This window comes from Lampris incognitus, chromosome 11 (assembly GCF_029633865.1).
Source record: "Lampris incognitus isolate fLamInc1 chromosome 11, fLamInc1.hap2, whole genome shotgun sequence".
NCBI lineage: Eukaryota > Metazoa > Chordata > Actinopteri > Lampriformes > Lampridae > Lampris > Lampris incognitus.
In genome coordinates, this window is record NC_079221.1 from 10668499 (window position 1) to 10682388 (window position 13890).

General features: G+C 47.2%; 1 protein-coding gene across 2 annotated transcripts; it reads right to left on the reverse strand.

Moving 5' to 3' along the window:
• Positions 1-324: 324 nt before the first annotated feature.
• ildr1a (immunoglobulin-like domain containing receptor 1a) lies at positions 325-12176 on the reverse strand. 2 transcript variants are annotated; one of them, XM_056289377.1, is made up of 8 exons: positions 11906-12176; positions 10284-10454; positions 6188-6337; positions 5645-5764; positions 4800-4946; positions 4347-4472; positions 2066-2982; positions 325-1237 (listed from the first exon to the last, which is right to left on the reverse strand). In XM_056289377.1, the coding sequence occupies exons 1-8, from the start codon at positions 11952-11954 to the stop codon at positions 1199-1201; spliced, it is 1719 nt and encodes a 572-aa protein (XP_056145352.1). In that variant the 5' UTR covers positions 11955-12176; the 3' UTR covers positions 325-1198. The 2 variants fall into 2 exon arrangements, with proteins under 2 accessions (XP_056145352.1, XP_056145353.1); XM_056289378.1 differs by lacking the exon at positions 4800-4946.
• Between the last annotated feature and the right edge of the window lie 1714 nt (positions 12177-13890).

Genomic DNA, 13890 nt, shown 5'->3' on the forward strand with positions numbered 1-13890 from the left:
ATTTCTCTCTGATTTGTTTTCATGGACTTGGGTGGACTGGGAACCCGTGTAATCTAGAAGACGTTTCTGTTGGGAGGTTTATCTTGCAGCTTGCAGGCTGCGAGCGGTTTCCTGAGTGACGGGAGACTTAAAGGCCTCTTAAAAACATCTCCAAGTGGAAGCTGCATCCCACACAGCGACATGCAGGAGCGTTTATGTCCCGCCGGCCGCTGCAGCCTGGCGAGTCGGAGCGAGGGGGACCATCACCTGTCGACAACAGGCAAAGCGGCTGCTGCCGGCCTCCGGAGAAAAACCACCACTGAGCACAAATTAAGTTACATTGAAACTTTTTTTTTTATTGAAAATGAACATGTGATTACAACTCAACTCTGCTTCGGCTTAAATTACAAAAAAACAAACAAACACACATCTAGGACAATTTGTGTTGTGGAGCTGACCAGCTCTTAGTGGTCCGGGTACGACGGCTTGACTCCTTCATCCATCCCTCTGTTGTGCGGGTATGACACAGTTGCGTTTAAATGCTATTCGTGCTCGACCAAACGAGTGTTGCCGAAGACAGAAACACATTAAACAGAGCGTAAGATAAGGCAAACGCACACATGAAACCTGGTCACTGACAGCTCACCGACACGTGACAATCAGCTACCTGCAGCATTGACAAAGTGTTCAAATGGTCTCTGCTTGTTAAAACTTCAAACGAGTAAAAAACAAAATAAAAAACAAAACGATCGAGACGTTCACTTCTGCACACGTCTCTCCACCACCGGGTACAAAAACACACTCCCATGCAAAGAAAGGAGAAAAAAAAACTTTTTTGAACAACTAGGACACAACAACTATTATCCTCACTCACTAGTCCAAGACTCCACGTGTAATATGGCGATTTATCAATGGCCGCCTCCGCCCCCGCCGCCGCCACTGCCTCCGCCGCCGCCTCCGCCTGGGTTTCTCCTCGTAAAACCAGCCTTTTAATTGCTTTTATAAACATACAGTGCAGTGTCCTAACAACATTATATTGTTACACAGGAAACTTCAGCACACCGGGCAGACGTCACCACAACCACATCCTTACAACCCTGACTTGAACGAGGTTGGGGGTCAGGGGTCAGACCGACCGTCTTCTGTCACATTTTGGTGAAAACAAACATGAATCGAACAAAAATAGAAATAAAAATAAAAATAAAAAGCCAGACGGGCTTCAGATAACTACACTGGTGCCACTACGGGAGCTTCTATCCTACAAGAGAAAGGGACAGAGAAAATTGAAGGGTCAGTAAAAATGAGAATGAGCCGCAGACAGACAGACAGACAGACAGACAGCAACAGACAGACAGACAGGCGGGAAATGGGGCAGAAAAACAGACAAGAGACAGAGATAAACAGACAGAAAGAGACAAAGAGCAAAAGACAAGCAACCAGAAAGAGACAGACAGACAGACAGAGTGACAGAGACGGATGGACAGTGAAACAAACAGAAAGAGACAGACAGGCAGGAAGAGACAAAGAGCAAAAGACAAGCAACCAGAAAGGGACAGACAGACAAGGAGAGACAGAGACAGATGGACAGGGAGAGACACAGACGGATGGACACTGAAACAAACAGAAAGAGACAGACAGGTAGAAAGAGACAAAGAGCAAAAGACAAGCAACCAGAAAGAGACAGACAGGGAGAGACAGAGACAGGCAGACAATGAAACAAACAGAAAGAGACAAACAGGCAGAAAGGGAGAGACGGCCGGATGGAAAGAGACAGAAAAAGAAAGTGAGACGTACAGAAAGAGAGACAGACAGAGAAAAAGACAAACCGAAAGAGAGACAAATGGATTGAAAGAGACAGAAAAAGAAAGTGAGACAGACAGAAAAGACAGACAGACAAACAAAGGAAAGAAGCAGGATGGAGGGAGGGAAAATAACAAATGCAAGCTGATATATGATGGAGTGTGTGTGTGTGTGTGAGTGTGTGTATGTGTGTGTGTGTGTGTGTGTGTGAGAGTGTGTGTGTGTGTGTGTGTGTGTGTGTGTGTGTGCGTGTGTGTTCAGCTCAACACTCGTCTGTGGATCTTACTGAGAAGCGGTCGTAGGTCCGTCTGCCGTTGCTGCGTCCTGGCTTGAGCTCGATGGAGGAGTAGCTGGGAGGTTTCTCTGACCATTCCCTCCCTTTGCCTCCTCTTCCTCTCCTGCTGTCGTCGTCGTCGGAGCTCCAGGAGCCTTGTCGGCGCAGGGGGGGCGAGTAGCTCCTGTCCCGCCGTGGCATGACGCGCCGCAGGTCCTCCATCAGGTCGTCACGGCTACGGGACCGAGGCCTGGTCCCGCCTCCCCTCCTGCCGGCTGAGCCTCCTCTCTCCGGCCTCCCGCCTCCACGTGCACCTCCATTCCGCTGACTCTCCCATTCAGAGTCGTCACTGTAGCCCCGCAGGAGCCCATGTTGGGGTGGGGAGGGGTTTCTATGTCCGCGGGGGTCACGGTGGCGACGTCCCCCTCCTCCTCCTACACCAGTGCGGTTTGAACTCCCACTGGACTGGCTGGATATTCTGGGGTCACCCCGAGCTCTCTCTCCCCCTCTGTCGCCCCTGCGGGGGGAGAGGCTGTACCCATGTTGGACGATTGGTGGCAGAGTTATGACCCTCCTCTCCACCCCCCTTAATCCCATCTCATCAAGGGCAGACAGCATACTGGGGGGTCTGGATGTGAAGGGAACTGTGTGGGGGAGAGGCTGTGGAGGGTGGGCCACCGCCATGGGGGGCAGATGTTGGACCGAGTGCAGAGGCATCTGAAGGGCCCCACCATCCATGCCCCTCATCTGGCTCTCCAGGTAGTCCAGCACCTGGTTGGTCTCTTGGACGCTGCCATGTGCACTGGTGTTTCTATGGGAACCACGGTGAGGAGGAGGAGGAGGAGGGGCCTGCTGCTGGAAGGGCACCGGTGACAGTCCCATGGGAGCCATAGCAAAGTTCTGCTTGGCAGGATGGTCTGAAATCGAGCCTGAAGCCACAAGAACACAAGGTCCTTTTAAGAACAAACCGCTTGGAGAGACGGCGCCGACCTTCATTTATAGTTTGGTCCTAACAAACTGATGTGACACAGCAAAAGACAGAGTTATGAAACAATAAAGACAACAACATTTTCCATTACTTTGTCCTCACTGGTCGTGTGAAGACAACACACTGACAATACAACATCATCTGGTGCAATCTCATCATATTGTCTCTATTATTTCACTGGCATTCACTCGCCTCCAAATGACTACCACTGACCTACTGAGCCGTGTGCTCATTTCCTTTAAACTTTTCCAGCAATGCTCAGAGAACCCAATATCCATCCATCCATCCATTATCTGAACCGCTTATCCTGCTCTCAGGGTCGTGGGGATGCTGGAGCCTATCCCAGCAGTCATTGGGCAGCAGGTGGTGAGACACCCTGGACAGGCCGCCAGGCCATCACAGGGCCCACACATACACACCCATTCATTCCTAGGGACAATTTAGTACGGCCATTTCACCTGACCTACGTGTCTTTGGACTGTGGGAGGAAACCGGAGCCCCCAGAGGAAACCCACACAGACACGGGGAGAACATGCAAACTCCACACAGAAGACGACCTGGGATGACCCACCAAGGTTGGACTATCCCGGGGCTCGAACCCAGGACCTTCTTGCTGAGGTGACCGCGCTAACCACTGTGTCACCGTGCCACCCAGAACCCAATATATACATACCATTATCAATAAAGTAACAGCTTAACATCTGCATTATTAACAATAGGCTGGCAGAGATACTCATCTTCATTGCAGAAACAATTGGGAAATGGTGCAAAACTGTTGAGCCTCAAAAATAAGAAAGCTTGCACTTCAGACCTCTGCGATGTGAAGATAGCAACTAGCTAGCATAGCACAAGGCAGGATGTTGTAACCAGCATGTCTGCCGGCAGCGTAAGCAAAGTAGATTTAAAGTGATCATCTCAAACTTTTTCATATAAACGAATGTCTGTTTCGTTACCATCTATCACCCACTACGGTAAAGCAACACCGGATCTGCTCACTCTCAGTTCACGAAAGCCTTTGCTTCTGACAACACTTGTATTTTAACATATGGTGTCGGTGCAACAATTCCCGTGAAAAAAACTTCAAGCTGTGCATATGAACCATGACAGGAACTGAGGCGTTTCACTTCAGTCAGCAGTGGTTGTTCTATCAGAGAGGAAAGGAGGCAGAACTTCCTCTTTGGTGGAACAACAAGCATCAATAATAGTCAACTAGAGAATGATAATAATCTAACACTGGAAATATTCAAGATTGCCACTTTAACAAAACCTCTGCAGCAGGCTTTCTTATGCCGCTGTGCTTCTCACCTGAGTAGAGGATGGGGTTTCCCTGGGAGGAGACGTTAGAGCTGATGGGAGCATATATGGGTTGACCATGCAGCCAGGGAGTCATCGCCTTCTGAGCGTCTCGTAACATCCTGTGCTGCATCACCACTAGGGGTGAGTCAGAGTGGGTATAAGACTTGGTTTGTTTGTTTTTGGCATTTTCTGCTTCTTTTTTTTTATTAGATAGTGATAGCTGAGAGAGACAGGAAAGGCAGGGGAGAGAGAGGGGATGACATGCAGCAAAGGGCCCAGGCCAGATTCAAACCCATGCTGCTGCGGTAAGGACTCAGCCTTATGTGGTACAAGCTCCACCAGGTGAGTCCCCGGGGCGCCCCCATAAGGCTTGGTTAATACACAGATTGATATCTACTTGGTTCATATACTATGATTGATGTCTACATTTAAGAGGAGGGGCTTTCAGTACTCTGTAAATACCTTTTTCTGGACAGCAGCAAGTCTGTGGACAACAGGGGCAGCGGACATAACAGCAGCACTTTTGTGGGCAGCACTGGCAGCAGCATATGCAGAACAGCATGATCAGCAGCAAGGCACCAATGATGATGAATAAGACGGTCAGCCAGTCTGAAGCAATGTAGGGAGAAAGGAGTCGTCATGCACCAGGGTAGATTGATAAAAGGCTTTTGGGTGAGCCATGCTATCGCTGCAGCACCTTCCAGCGACCATAAAGCTCAAATCTTGAAGACCGTTGTTCTTGTTGATGCTGGTAATATCATGGGTGTTTGAGCACGCTATATGCCAGAGATTCATTCAAAAAGAATGAGAGTCGGGCATCCGGTTAACGGAGCGGTCTATTCCGTTGCCTACCAACACGGAGATCGCCAGTTGAATCCCCCTGTTGCCTCCGGCTTGGTCGGGCGTCCCTACAGACACAATTGGCCGTGTCTGCGGGTGGGAAACCGGATGTTGGTATGTGTCCTGGTCGCTGCACTAGCACCTCCTCTGGTCAGTCGGGGTGCCTGTTCGGGGGGGGGGGGACTGGGGGTAATAGCGTGATCCTCCCACATGCCAAGTCCCCCAGGCAAAACTCCTCACTGTCAGGTGAAAAGAAGCAGCTGGCGACTCCACATGTATCGGAGGAGGCATGTGGTAGTCTGCAGCCCTCCCTGGATCAGCAGAGGGGGTGGAGCGGCGACCGGGATGGCTCGGAAGAATGAGGAAATTGGCCGGCTAAAATTGGGGAGAAAAAGGGGAGAAACCCCCCCCACACACACAAAAAAAAAAGAAAAGAAGTGGCACTACTGCTCTGCATTACAACTTACGGTAAACGATGAGTTTGACTTCCCGGTCCGAGTCTCCTGTTGTGTCACCAGGAGCGTCGATGGAGCAGAAATACACACCGTTGTCCCACCACATCACCTCAGTAATGACAAGGTCAGCTTCTGTTGATACGTGACAACAAATTCAACAACAACAACAAAAAACCCACAAACCTTTCTGTTCGCCTTGGAGAAGAGGCTGTATTCTGTGTGTATATTATTATCTCAGTGTGTATCAGGGATGGGTCTGCATTTAGATGTGCCAGCACACCTATCAGCACTGACAGACAGACAGACAGACAGTGACACATCTACATCCAACAGATCCATTATTAATGTTATTAGTCATAGCTGTGTTTATCCTGCTATGCTAACATCACAGACAACAAGACCAGCCTGCTATGTTTTGACCTTTACACATCTTTTTAACCTGTAGATGTCAGCAAACTCACAAAAATGGTCCAGGGTTTGATACAGTAATGATACAGTATATCATCATGGTTGATTGGAAAAGTAAAATAGTTATGAAGCTGATGTTAAACTCACTGTTTTGCATGGTTATCTTGCGCTCTCGGTACTCTGAACCCAGCATCGCCTCATTGCTGCCCCTCTTCTGGATGACAGTGCGAAGGGTGCGCTGGCGGTCTGGACAGTCATTGGCGGGGTCCTGACCCAGCTGCAGAGCTGCCTGATAGGCTAAAAATGGAGGAATAAAAAGATGAAGGATGGAGGAATAAAAAGATGAAGGACGCTAACGTCCCATCATAACAGTCCCACTGTAACCAGCACCTACAGGTGAACAACCTGACAATGGCAGACGGGCATAGAACAGAAAATGTACTAGACTCCACAAGACCTCTGAAGGTGTCCTTTAAGTTGCGAGATGGAGCTGCTGTGGATTGGACTTGTTTTTCCAGCACATCCCACAGATACTTGATTGGATTGAGATCTGGAGAATTTGGAGGCCAAGGCAACACCTTTAACTCTTTGAAAGAGGCCGCGGCCATCAGGGAATACTGTTGCCATGAAGGGGTGTACCTGGTCTGCAATGATGTTTAGGTTGGTGGTACGTGTCAAAGCAACATCCACATGAATGCCAGGACCCAAGATTTCCAAGTTGAACATTGCCCGGAGCATCACACTGTCTCCGCTGGCTTGCCTTCTTCCCATAGTGCATCCTGGTGCCATCTCTTCCCCAGGTAAACGGAGCACACACACTCCACCGTCCACACGACGTAAAAGAAAATGTGATTCGTCAGACCAGGCCACCTTCTTCCATTGCTCCTAGGTCATGGGCACCCTGCTGTGTATACGGCTATACAGCCCCATACACAGCAGGGTACGATGCACTGTGTATTGAGACACATTCCTCCCATAACCATCATTAAAAATTTCGTTGACATTTGCCATACAACACCTTCTGTCGGTTCGGGCCATTTGGGATAGCCTTTGTTACCGTAGAGCATCGATGAGTCTTGGGTGCCCAACACCCTGTCACGGGTTTGTGGTTTGTATCTCATCAAACACTGGAAAAGAGATTGTGTAGGCTACTGGTACAGGGTTCCCACCCTTTTCAGGAAAGTATTTTCCGTGACATTTCAAGAACACTTTTCATGACTTGCTGACAGAAGGTCATATCATTCAGTATTACCTACCAGTGGAAGTACCACCAGTCTCTAAATGGACTGTGTGACTGAACACACCGCCCAAACTTCACACACTGATGTCACATCGCAGCCGCAAAAACATGACATCGCCACTAAAAATAACACTAAACACAGGATTATGCCATCGGTTTGGACCTCGGTTTGGGGTTGGACCCAACTGCAGAAAACACGGAAACCAGACTTTAAACAATAATTCGGTCTTTACTTGAGAAACAAACAAACGGCAGTACACAACTAAGGATGTATAAACTTTGAAAATGTATACACAAAAGGGGAGAAGGTCAAATAAAGTCAAGTCAATTAGCCCACTATCACAAATTACAAATGTGTCTCAAAAGGGGCTTTACAGCAACACAACATCCTGTCCTTAGACCCTCGCATCGGATAAGGAACAACTCCCTACAAAAAACCTTTAACAGGGAGAAAAAAATAGGAAGAAACCTCAGGGAGAGCAACAGAGGAGGGATCTCTCTCCCAAGACGGACAACGTGCAATGGATGTTGTGTTTACACAAAAGAAGCTACTCAAACTACAAAGGAAAAATACCTTCTCCTTTTTTTATTGATTTTCCCCCCTTTTGCTCCCCAGTTGTATCCGACCAATTACTCCACTCTTCCGAGCCGTCCCGGTCTCTGCTCCACCCCCTCTGCCGATCCGGGCAGGGCTGCAGACTACCACACGCCTCCTCCAACATATGTGGAGTCGCCAGCCGCTGCTTTTCACCTGACAGTGAGGAGTTTCACCAGGGGGACGTAGTGCGTGGGAGGACCACGCTATTCCCCCCAGTTCCCCCTTCCCCCCGAACAGGTGCCCCGACCAACCAGAGGAGGCGCTACTGCAGTGAGCAGAACACATACCCACATCTGGCTTCCCACCTGCAGACACGGCCAATTGTGTCTGTAGGGTTGCCCGACCAAGCCGGAGGTAACGAGGATTTGAACGCCCGATCCCCATGTTGGTAGGCAATGGAATAGACTGCTACGCAACCTGGACGCCCGGAAAAATACTTTCAATGCAAGAAAAATATGAACCTTGAAGGGTGGAGTAAGCGCAGCCACAAACGGAGTCATAATCGTGGCAAAAGGGCTATAACAGGGGTGTCAAATTAACTCGAATGGGTGAAGGTTGACATCTGGTGGTATCTCCGGGTAGTGGATCCCACAGTCGTGACAGCCTTGTAAATATTTTTAAGCATTTTAAGACCAACTCAAGACCTGGCCCTGACAACACTGGCAGCCGTATGCTGATCCACTGTGCTGATCAATTAGGCTCTGTGTTCCATTATATTTTTAATTTGTCATTCTGTCAACAGAGAGTTCCTAATTTATAGAAACAATCTACAATAGTTCCCATTGCCAAAAATAGCCACCCCAAAACTCTGAACGATTACAGACCTGTGGCCCTGACCTAATTAGTTATTAAGTCACTTGAAGAACTGATAAAAAGGGCAGGACTGAACATCTCCTTCACCCTCTACAATTTGCATATCGAACCAACAGGGGGTTGCAGGATGCTACTATAACTACTCAACTTCATATATAAGCACTTGGCACTTGCAGGGATGGGCAGCATGATCCAGAAAGGGCCAGTGTGGGTGCAGGTTTTTGTTCCAACCAAGCAGTTACACACCTATTAGTCAACCAATACTCTTTGCTCAGGATCTTGATTTGTGACTCAGGTGTGTAACTGCTTGGTTGGAACAAAGACCAGCACCCACACTGGCCCTTTCTGGATCATGTTGGCCATCTCTGAGTCTTAGAGGGTAGTAAAAACCATGCTAGATTGTTGTTTGTGGACTTTGCATCCGTGTTCAAGACCACACCTGCTGGTGCAAAACTCAGCGAGTACTTTTGGTTGGACTCCAACAATGTGGGCTGGATTTTGGACTTCCACACTGACAGGACTCAGTGAGTGAGAGTAAATGAACATCTCTCTGGACTGTCTAGAACATCAACTGGCTCCCCTCAAGGCTGCATCCGCTCTCTTCTGTTATATATTATGTACACCAATGAATGTTGTAGCGAGTTTGACAACCATCACAACTGGAAGTTTGCAGACGATACAGTCATAGTGAGCCTGCTTGAACAATGCTGAAATGTCTAATGGTCCTGCTTTAAACTATTTTTTGAATTGGTGTAATGAAGCCTTTCTAGAACTGAATGTGACAAAAACCAAGGGCATGTGCATTGATTTCAGATGTCACCACCCAAATCCTGCAAACACTATATTTAACGGACAAGATGTTGAGATTGTTGAGTCTTGTAAGTATTTGGGCATTATAATTGACAATAAGATGACCTTTGATAGGAATACAGATATACTGAGTAAGAAAGTCAGCAGCATCTTTTTTGTCTGAGGAAGCTAGCCAAGATCCACGTTGACAGATCCCTGATGACATTGTTTTATACATTTTTTGAGCCAGTTTTCACTTTTTCTTTTATCTGCTAATATGCATCTCTCAACCTCAAACAGAAAAACTCATTAACAAGGGTGACGAAAGTCAGTAGCAGGAAAGTCTATCTGAACTGTACAACAAACAGTTGTTAAGGAAAGCTGAATCCATTCTATCTGCCATTACCCATCCTCTACACTTAGAATTTAAGTTTCTCTCCTCTGGTTCCTGCTTCAGACAATCATCTGCCAAAACTATCAGATATAAATTCTCTTTCACACCATTCTCTGCCATTTCACTGCTCAACTCTGTACAGGTAGCATCAGCACATCTCCAACCATGCCCGTTTCTCCCTCCTTTTTTCACTACTATTGTACATTTTGTGCTTCACCTGTTCACCATTTATTCATGTTTTTATGTGTTATTTTATTTATGTGTGGTCTTTATCTTGTGTGTTTCGGCCTGTGTTGTTTTTTATTGCTACTACAGCAAAACCAACTGCCCCTCGGGGACAAATAAAGGTCTACTACCACTACTATTACAGCATGTTGGGACCGCTGCATCTGCCCAGTCGGGGCCTCACCTGTGGAATAGTACTCCAGGACGGGGTCCTTACAGAAGGACTTGTACCGCCAGGTGACAAGCACCTCCTGAGGGTTCGCAGAGGTGGAGTAGTCACAACGGAGGATCACAGACGCAAAGAGAGCGGTACTCCTCTCAGTCTCTGGAACAATCACTTGTATGGACAGTGTCTCTGCAGCAGGATGACAAGATGGGGTTAACATGGGGGGGTGTTATAATAAGGTAGGGACAGAATTATGGGTACATTACAAGTTGGACAAAGTCCTCTTACTTTAAAGGGTTTTTTTGGTTTAGTTTGATGAAATGTAAGCATGTTGCTCTTTAATGGGTAAGAATCTCATCCGACCGGTCACAATCTACTGCGCTACACCTGCTTTATACCTTCTCCAATATCCTATTATTAACATGTATTTACAGATGTCAATCATCAGCATTGCAGATATGAGACTCCACATTATTGGCAGGCCAACATGTTCACGAAGAAAATTATTTGCGTGAGGGATTGTAAGTCTGTATGGAGTTTTCTCTTTTGTCAGTATGAAGATCAAAAGGAAACTTTCTTAACTTGTATGTTTCATACAATTACAATACAGCCTGTCATACTGATATGTGGCAATGTAATTGTACTTTTTATTTTGATTCTTGGTTACCTAATGTGCACTTACACCTAATGTACTCAACATGGCATGCACTCTTTGATATATGATTACTATTTAGCAAATGTACTTTATTACATCTTATCGTATTACTATGATATGATTACTATGAAGCAAATGTACTACTTCATATAGTGACACTATGATAGGATTATTATGGAGAAAATATGTTGCAGCTACTACTTCAGATCATCATCATCATCATCATCATCATCAGTTCTGTAACCTATGGAGGTCGTAGGAGCACAGCTGATGCCTCAGCATTGGTTGAGTCATCATTGTGTTTCAGTAGGAGGAGTACCTGGTGGTCCCTATCTCCTCTCCAGGTATGGATGGCCGTTGGTTCCAGAGGAACCCATCCGCCCTTTGACAGGTTTTGTTTTTAGTCCTGCTGGGTGTCCACTACTATAATAACTACTATAATATGATCACTATTTAGTAAATGTACTACTACTACTAGTTAGTACTTCATATATTACTATCTGACAACTATGTAGTACATGTACTACTAGCACAACTTCACATAGTACTACTGTGATAGGAATACTGCGTAGCAAATGTACAACTATTACTTCACATAGCATCACTATGATATGACTGTAGCAAATGTACTTCTTCATATAGTACTACAATGATATGGTGACTATGTAGTTAGTATTCTGTGATACCAGCTAGTCACGGTAGATTTATCCGATAATTGGTGTCTCTCTTGTCAGTCGTTTGGGTAAAAGCATCTGTTAAACGAGGAGATGTAAATGTAATGTAAAACAGGTTATTAACAGGCGTCATTAACAGTGTTTAGTCACGTGACGGAGGGTCGCCCTTGTCCTGTTTACATCTGTCGATGATTAACTTACTGGCGTGCTTACTTTTCAAAAGTTTCCCCAAAGTGGGTTTTGCGGGGCCTTTATCCCTCAACCGAATTAAGAAACGTCCCTTATGGGCACAGAAGAGTTAACAAACTCACCGGTCGACAGGTAGAAGAGCAGAGCCGCCATCAACACCATAGTTGCCATCCCGGTCCCGTCGCGGAAGCGCGGCGCACTGTCCTCTGAGGCGCGTCAGTTCCCGAGGGACAGGAAAGGTGAACATTTAGATGAACAAAAACGTTGCGCGACAGGCGGCATCAACCTGCACGTCCTCTGTGCCGGGCCTTCTAAAGCTCCCGGCTCGGCGGACTCCTGGTGTTGACGGACGAGTACTTTCACTGCGTCCGAGACCAACTAACTTCCCTCCTCCCTGAGATCCGGCGAAGAAGACGAGTCCCCATCCCCCCCCCCCCACCTCGAGATGACATCACGGGCCCGCCCCCGAACAGGTGCAAGAGAGGGTGGAGGAAGAACAGAGATGGCGTCCCCCCTTGGGTGCGCGATGTAACCACAGACACAAACAACGCGTCTACCGATGAATAAACAGATACATAGATAAATAAACATGTGTGTCTTCTCAGAAAGTAGCCACAGTCTCGTCCAATGAGTCGACGCACGCAAAAATCTGCGACCGTCGCAAAGTGTGACAGTCACCCAACAGACGTCACTAGAAGGCGTTTTTAAGGGACGACCACCCTCCACACCTTAACCACACCAAACCCACACCTATAACCGTAATAACCTAACCCACGCCACCACCACAGGACCCAAACTCAACCAGGAGGTGGGAGGACTTGTACTTTTTCTTTTTTGCGTCGCTTTACTGCGGGCACAACTTTTTGACGGTCGAAGGTTTTGGACAAACGCCATGTTTTAAGCTTTTCGTTTCGCTGCGCATGCGCAGATCACGGTCACCGTAAGTTCGCCGTCAAGCAGGTCGTTTCCACAAGGTAGGATAAGTCATCGTAATATTTATTTATTGCCTACCAGTTCATATTAACGACATTCACACAGAGACCGACACCGTCAAGTTGACGGTCAAGTTCAGTTTTAACTTATTACATAGTCATTTTAAAGTCCTCCTCGACGGACGTTGCATTTAATCAATCAATATGTCGGTCTGTCTATCTAGCTAGCTAGCTATCTACAGCACATCAAAGAAGGTTGAATCAGTTCGTCTGGCTACGTTTATTGACAGCTATGTTTCATCACTCATCTAAGTGACCTCTTCAGTCTAAACTGACTGCAGGTATTCCCACCCTTATAAACAACCCAGTTGCATAACGACTGAAACCAACAATCAGTTTCATATGAGCAAATATGGCGTAACCATTAACTACCGTTTCAATGGCCATGCACACAGAGGATTTGGGAATTTTTGCAATCAGCATTGTAAGATGGCGACAAATGTACTCCCCCCCCCCCCCCGGGTTCAGGGATGGTCGTTCCCTATTAACATAGATGGCCTCTTTGACTCCCCGTTCAAATCAGTGTTCCTCCCCATCAAGCATGACCACATCCTCATCCCTGGCCTGTGGATGGTGTAGACTGCGGAGTCCTGGCCTGACGTGTTAGCTCTCCCGTGCTGTGCCATGCCCCTGGCCAGCATGTTTAGTTTCCCCAATGTACAAGTCATGACAATCCTCCTGGCACTTAATCTACTTAATCACTTAATTTCTCTTAGTGCACACTGTTCACTGTACACTATATTGCTGTTTGTGTAGGGGGACCCGATCCTTGGGGTGGACCCACTTCTGGCTCAGCGTGTTTTGGGGTTTGAAAGTAACTGAGACGCGGTGTTTGGAAAATACGTGTATGAACTATTTCGACACTCCCGCCACATACGGAATCACCACTGGTTTACGCTTAGGCAGCTGTTGTCCTTCTCCTCTCCTCAATCAGCTGGTGTAGTTTGGGTGTCTTCTTGGCTTTGACAGACACCCAGTTAGGATAACTACACTTACCCAAGGCCTGTTTAATGTGGGATTTCTCCCCTTCCCCAGCCGCTGTGTCGGTGGGGATGTTGTCAGCTCGGTGGTACAGCGTCCCGATGACTCCTAGTTTGTGCTCCAGTGGATGAGGA

Bases quoted from the DNA above. Each gene is read 5' to 3' on its own strand.
- ildr1a (XM_056289377.1), bottom strand. From the start codon at position 11,954: ATGGCAACTATGGTGTTGATGGCGGCTCTGCTCTTCTACCTGTCGACC. The intron at 4,947-5,644 runs GTAAGTTGTAAT...ACATTGCTTCAG, and splicing joins AGTCAAACTCATCGTTTACC to ACTGGCTGACCGTCTTATTC. The intron at 4,473-4,799 runs GTATTTACAGAG...ACTCACCCCTAG, and splicing joins TTGCTGCTGTCCAGAAAAAG to TGGTGATGCAGCACAGGATG.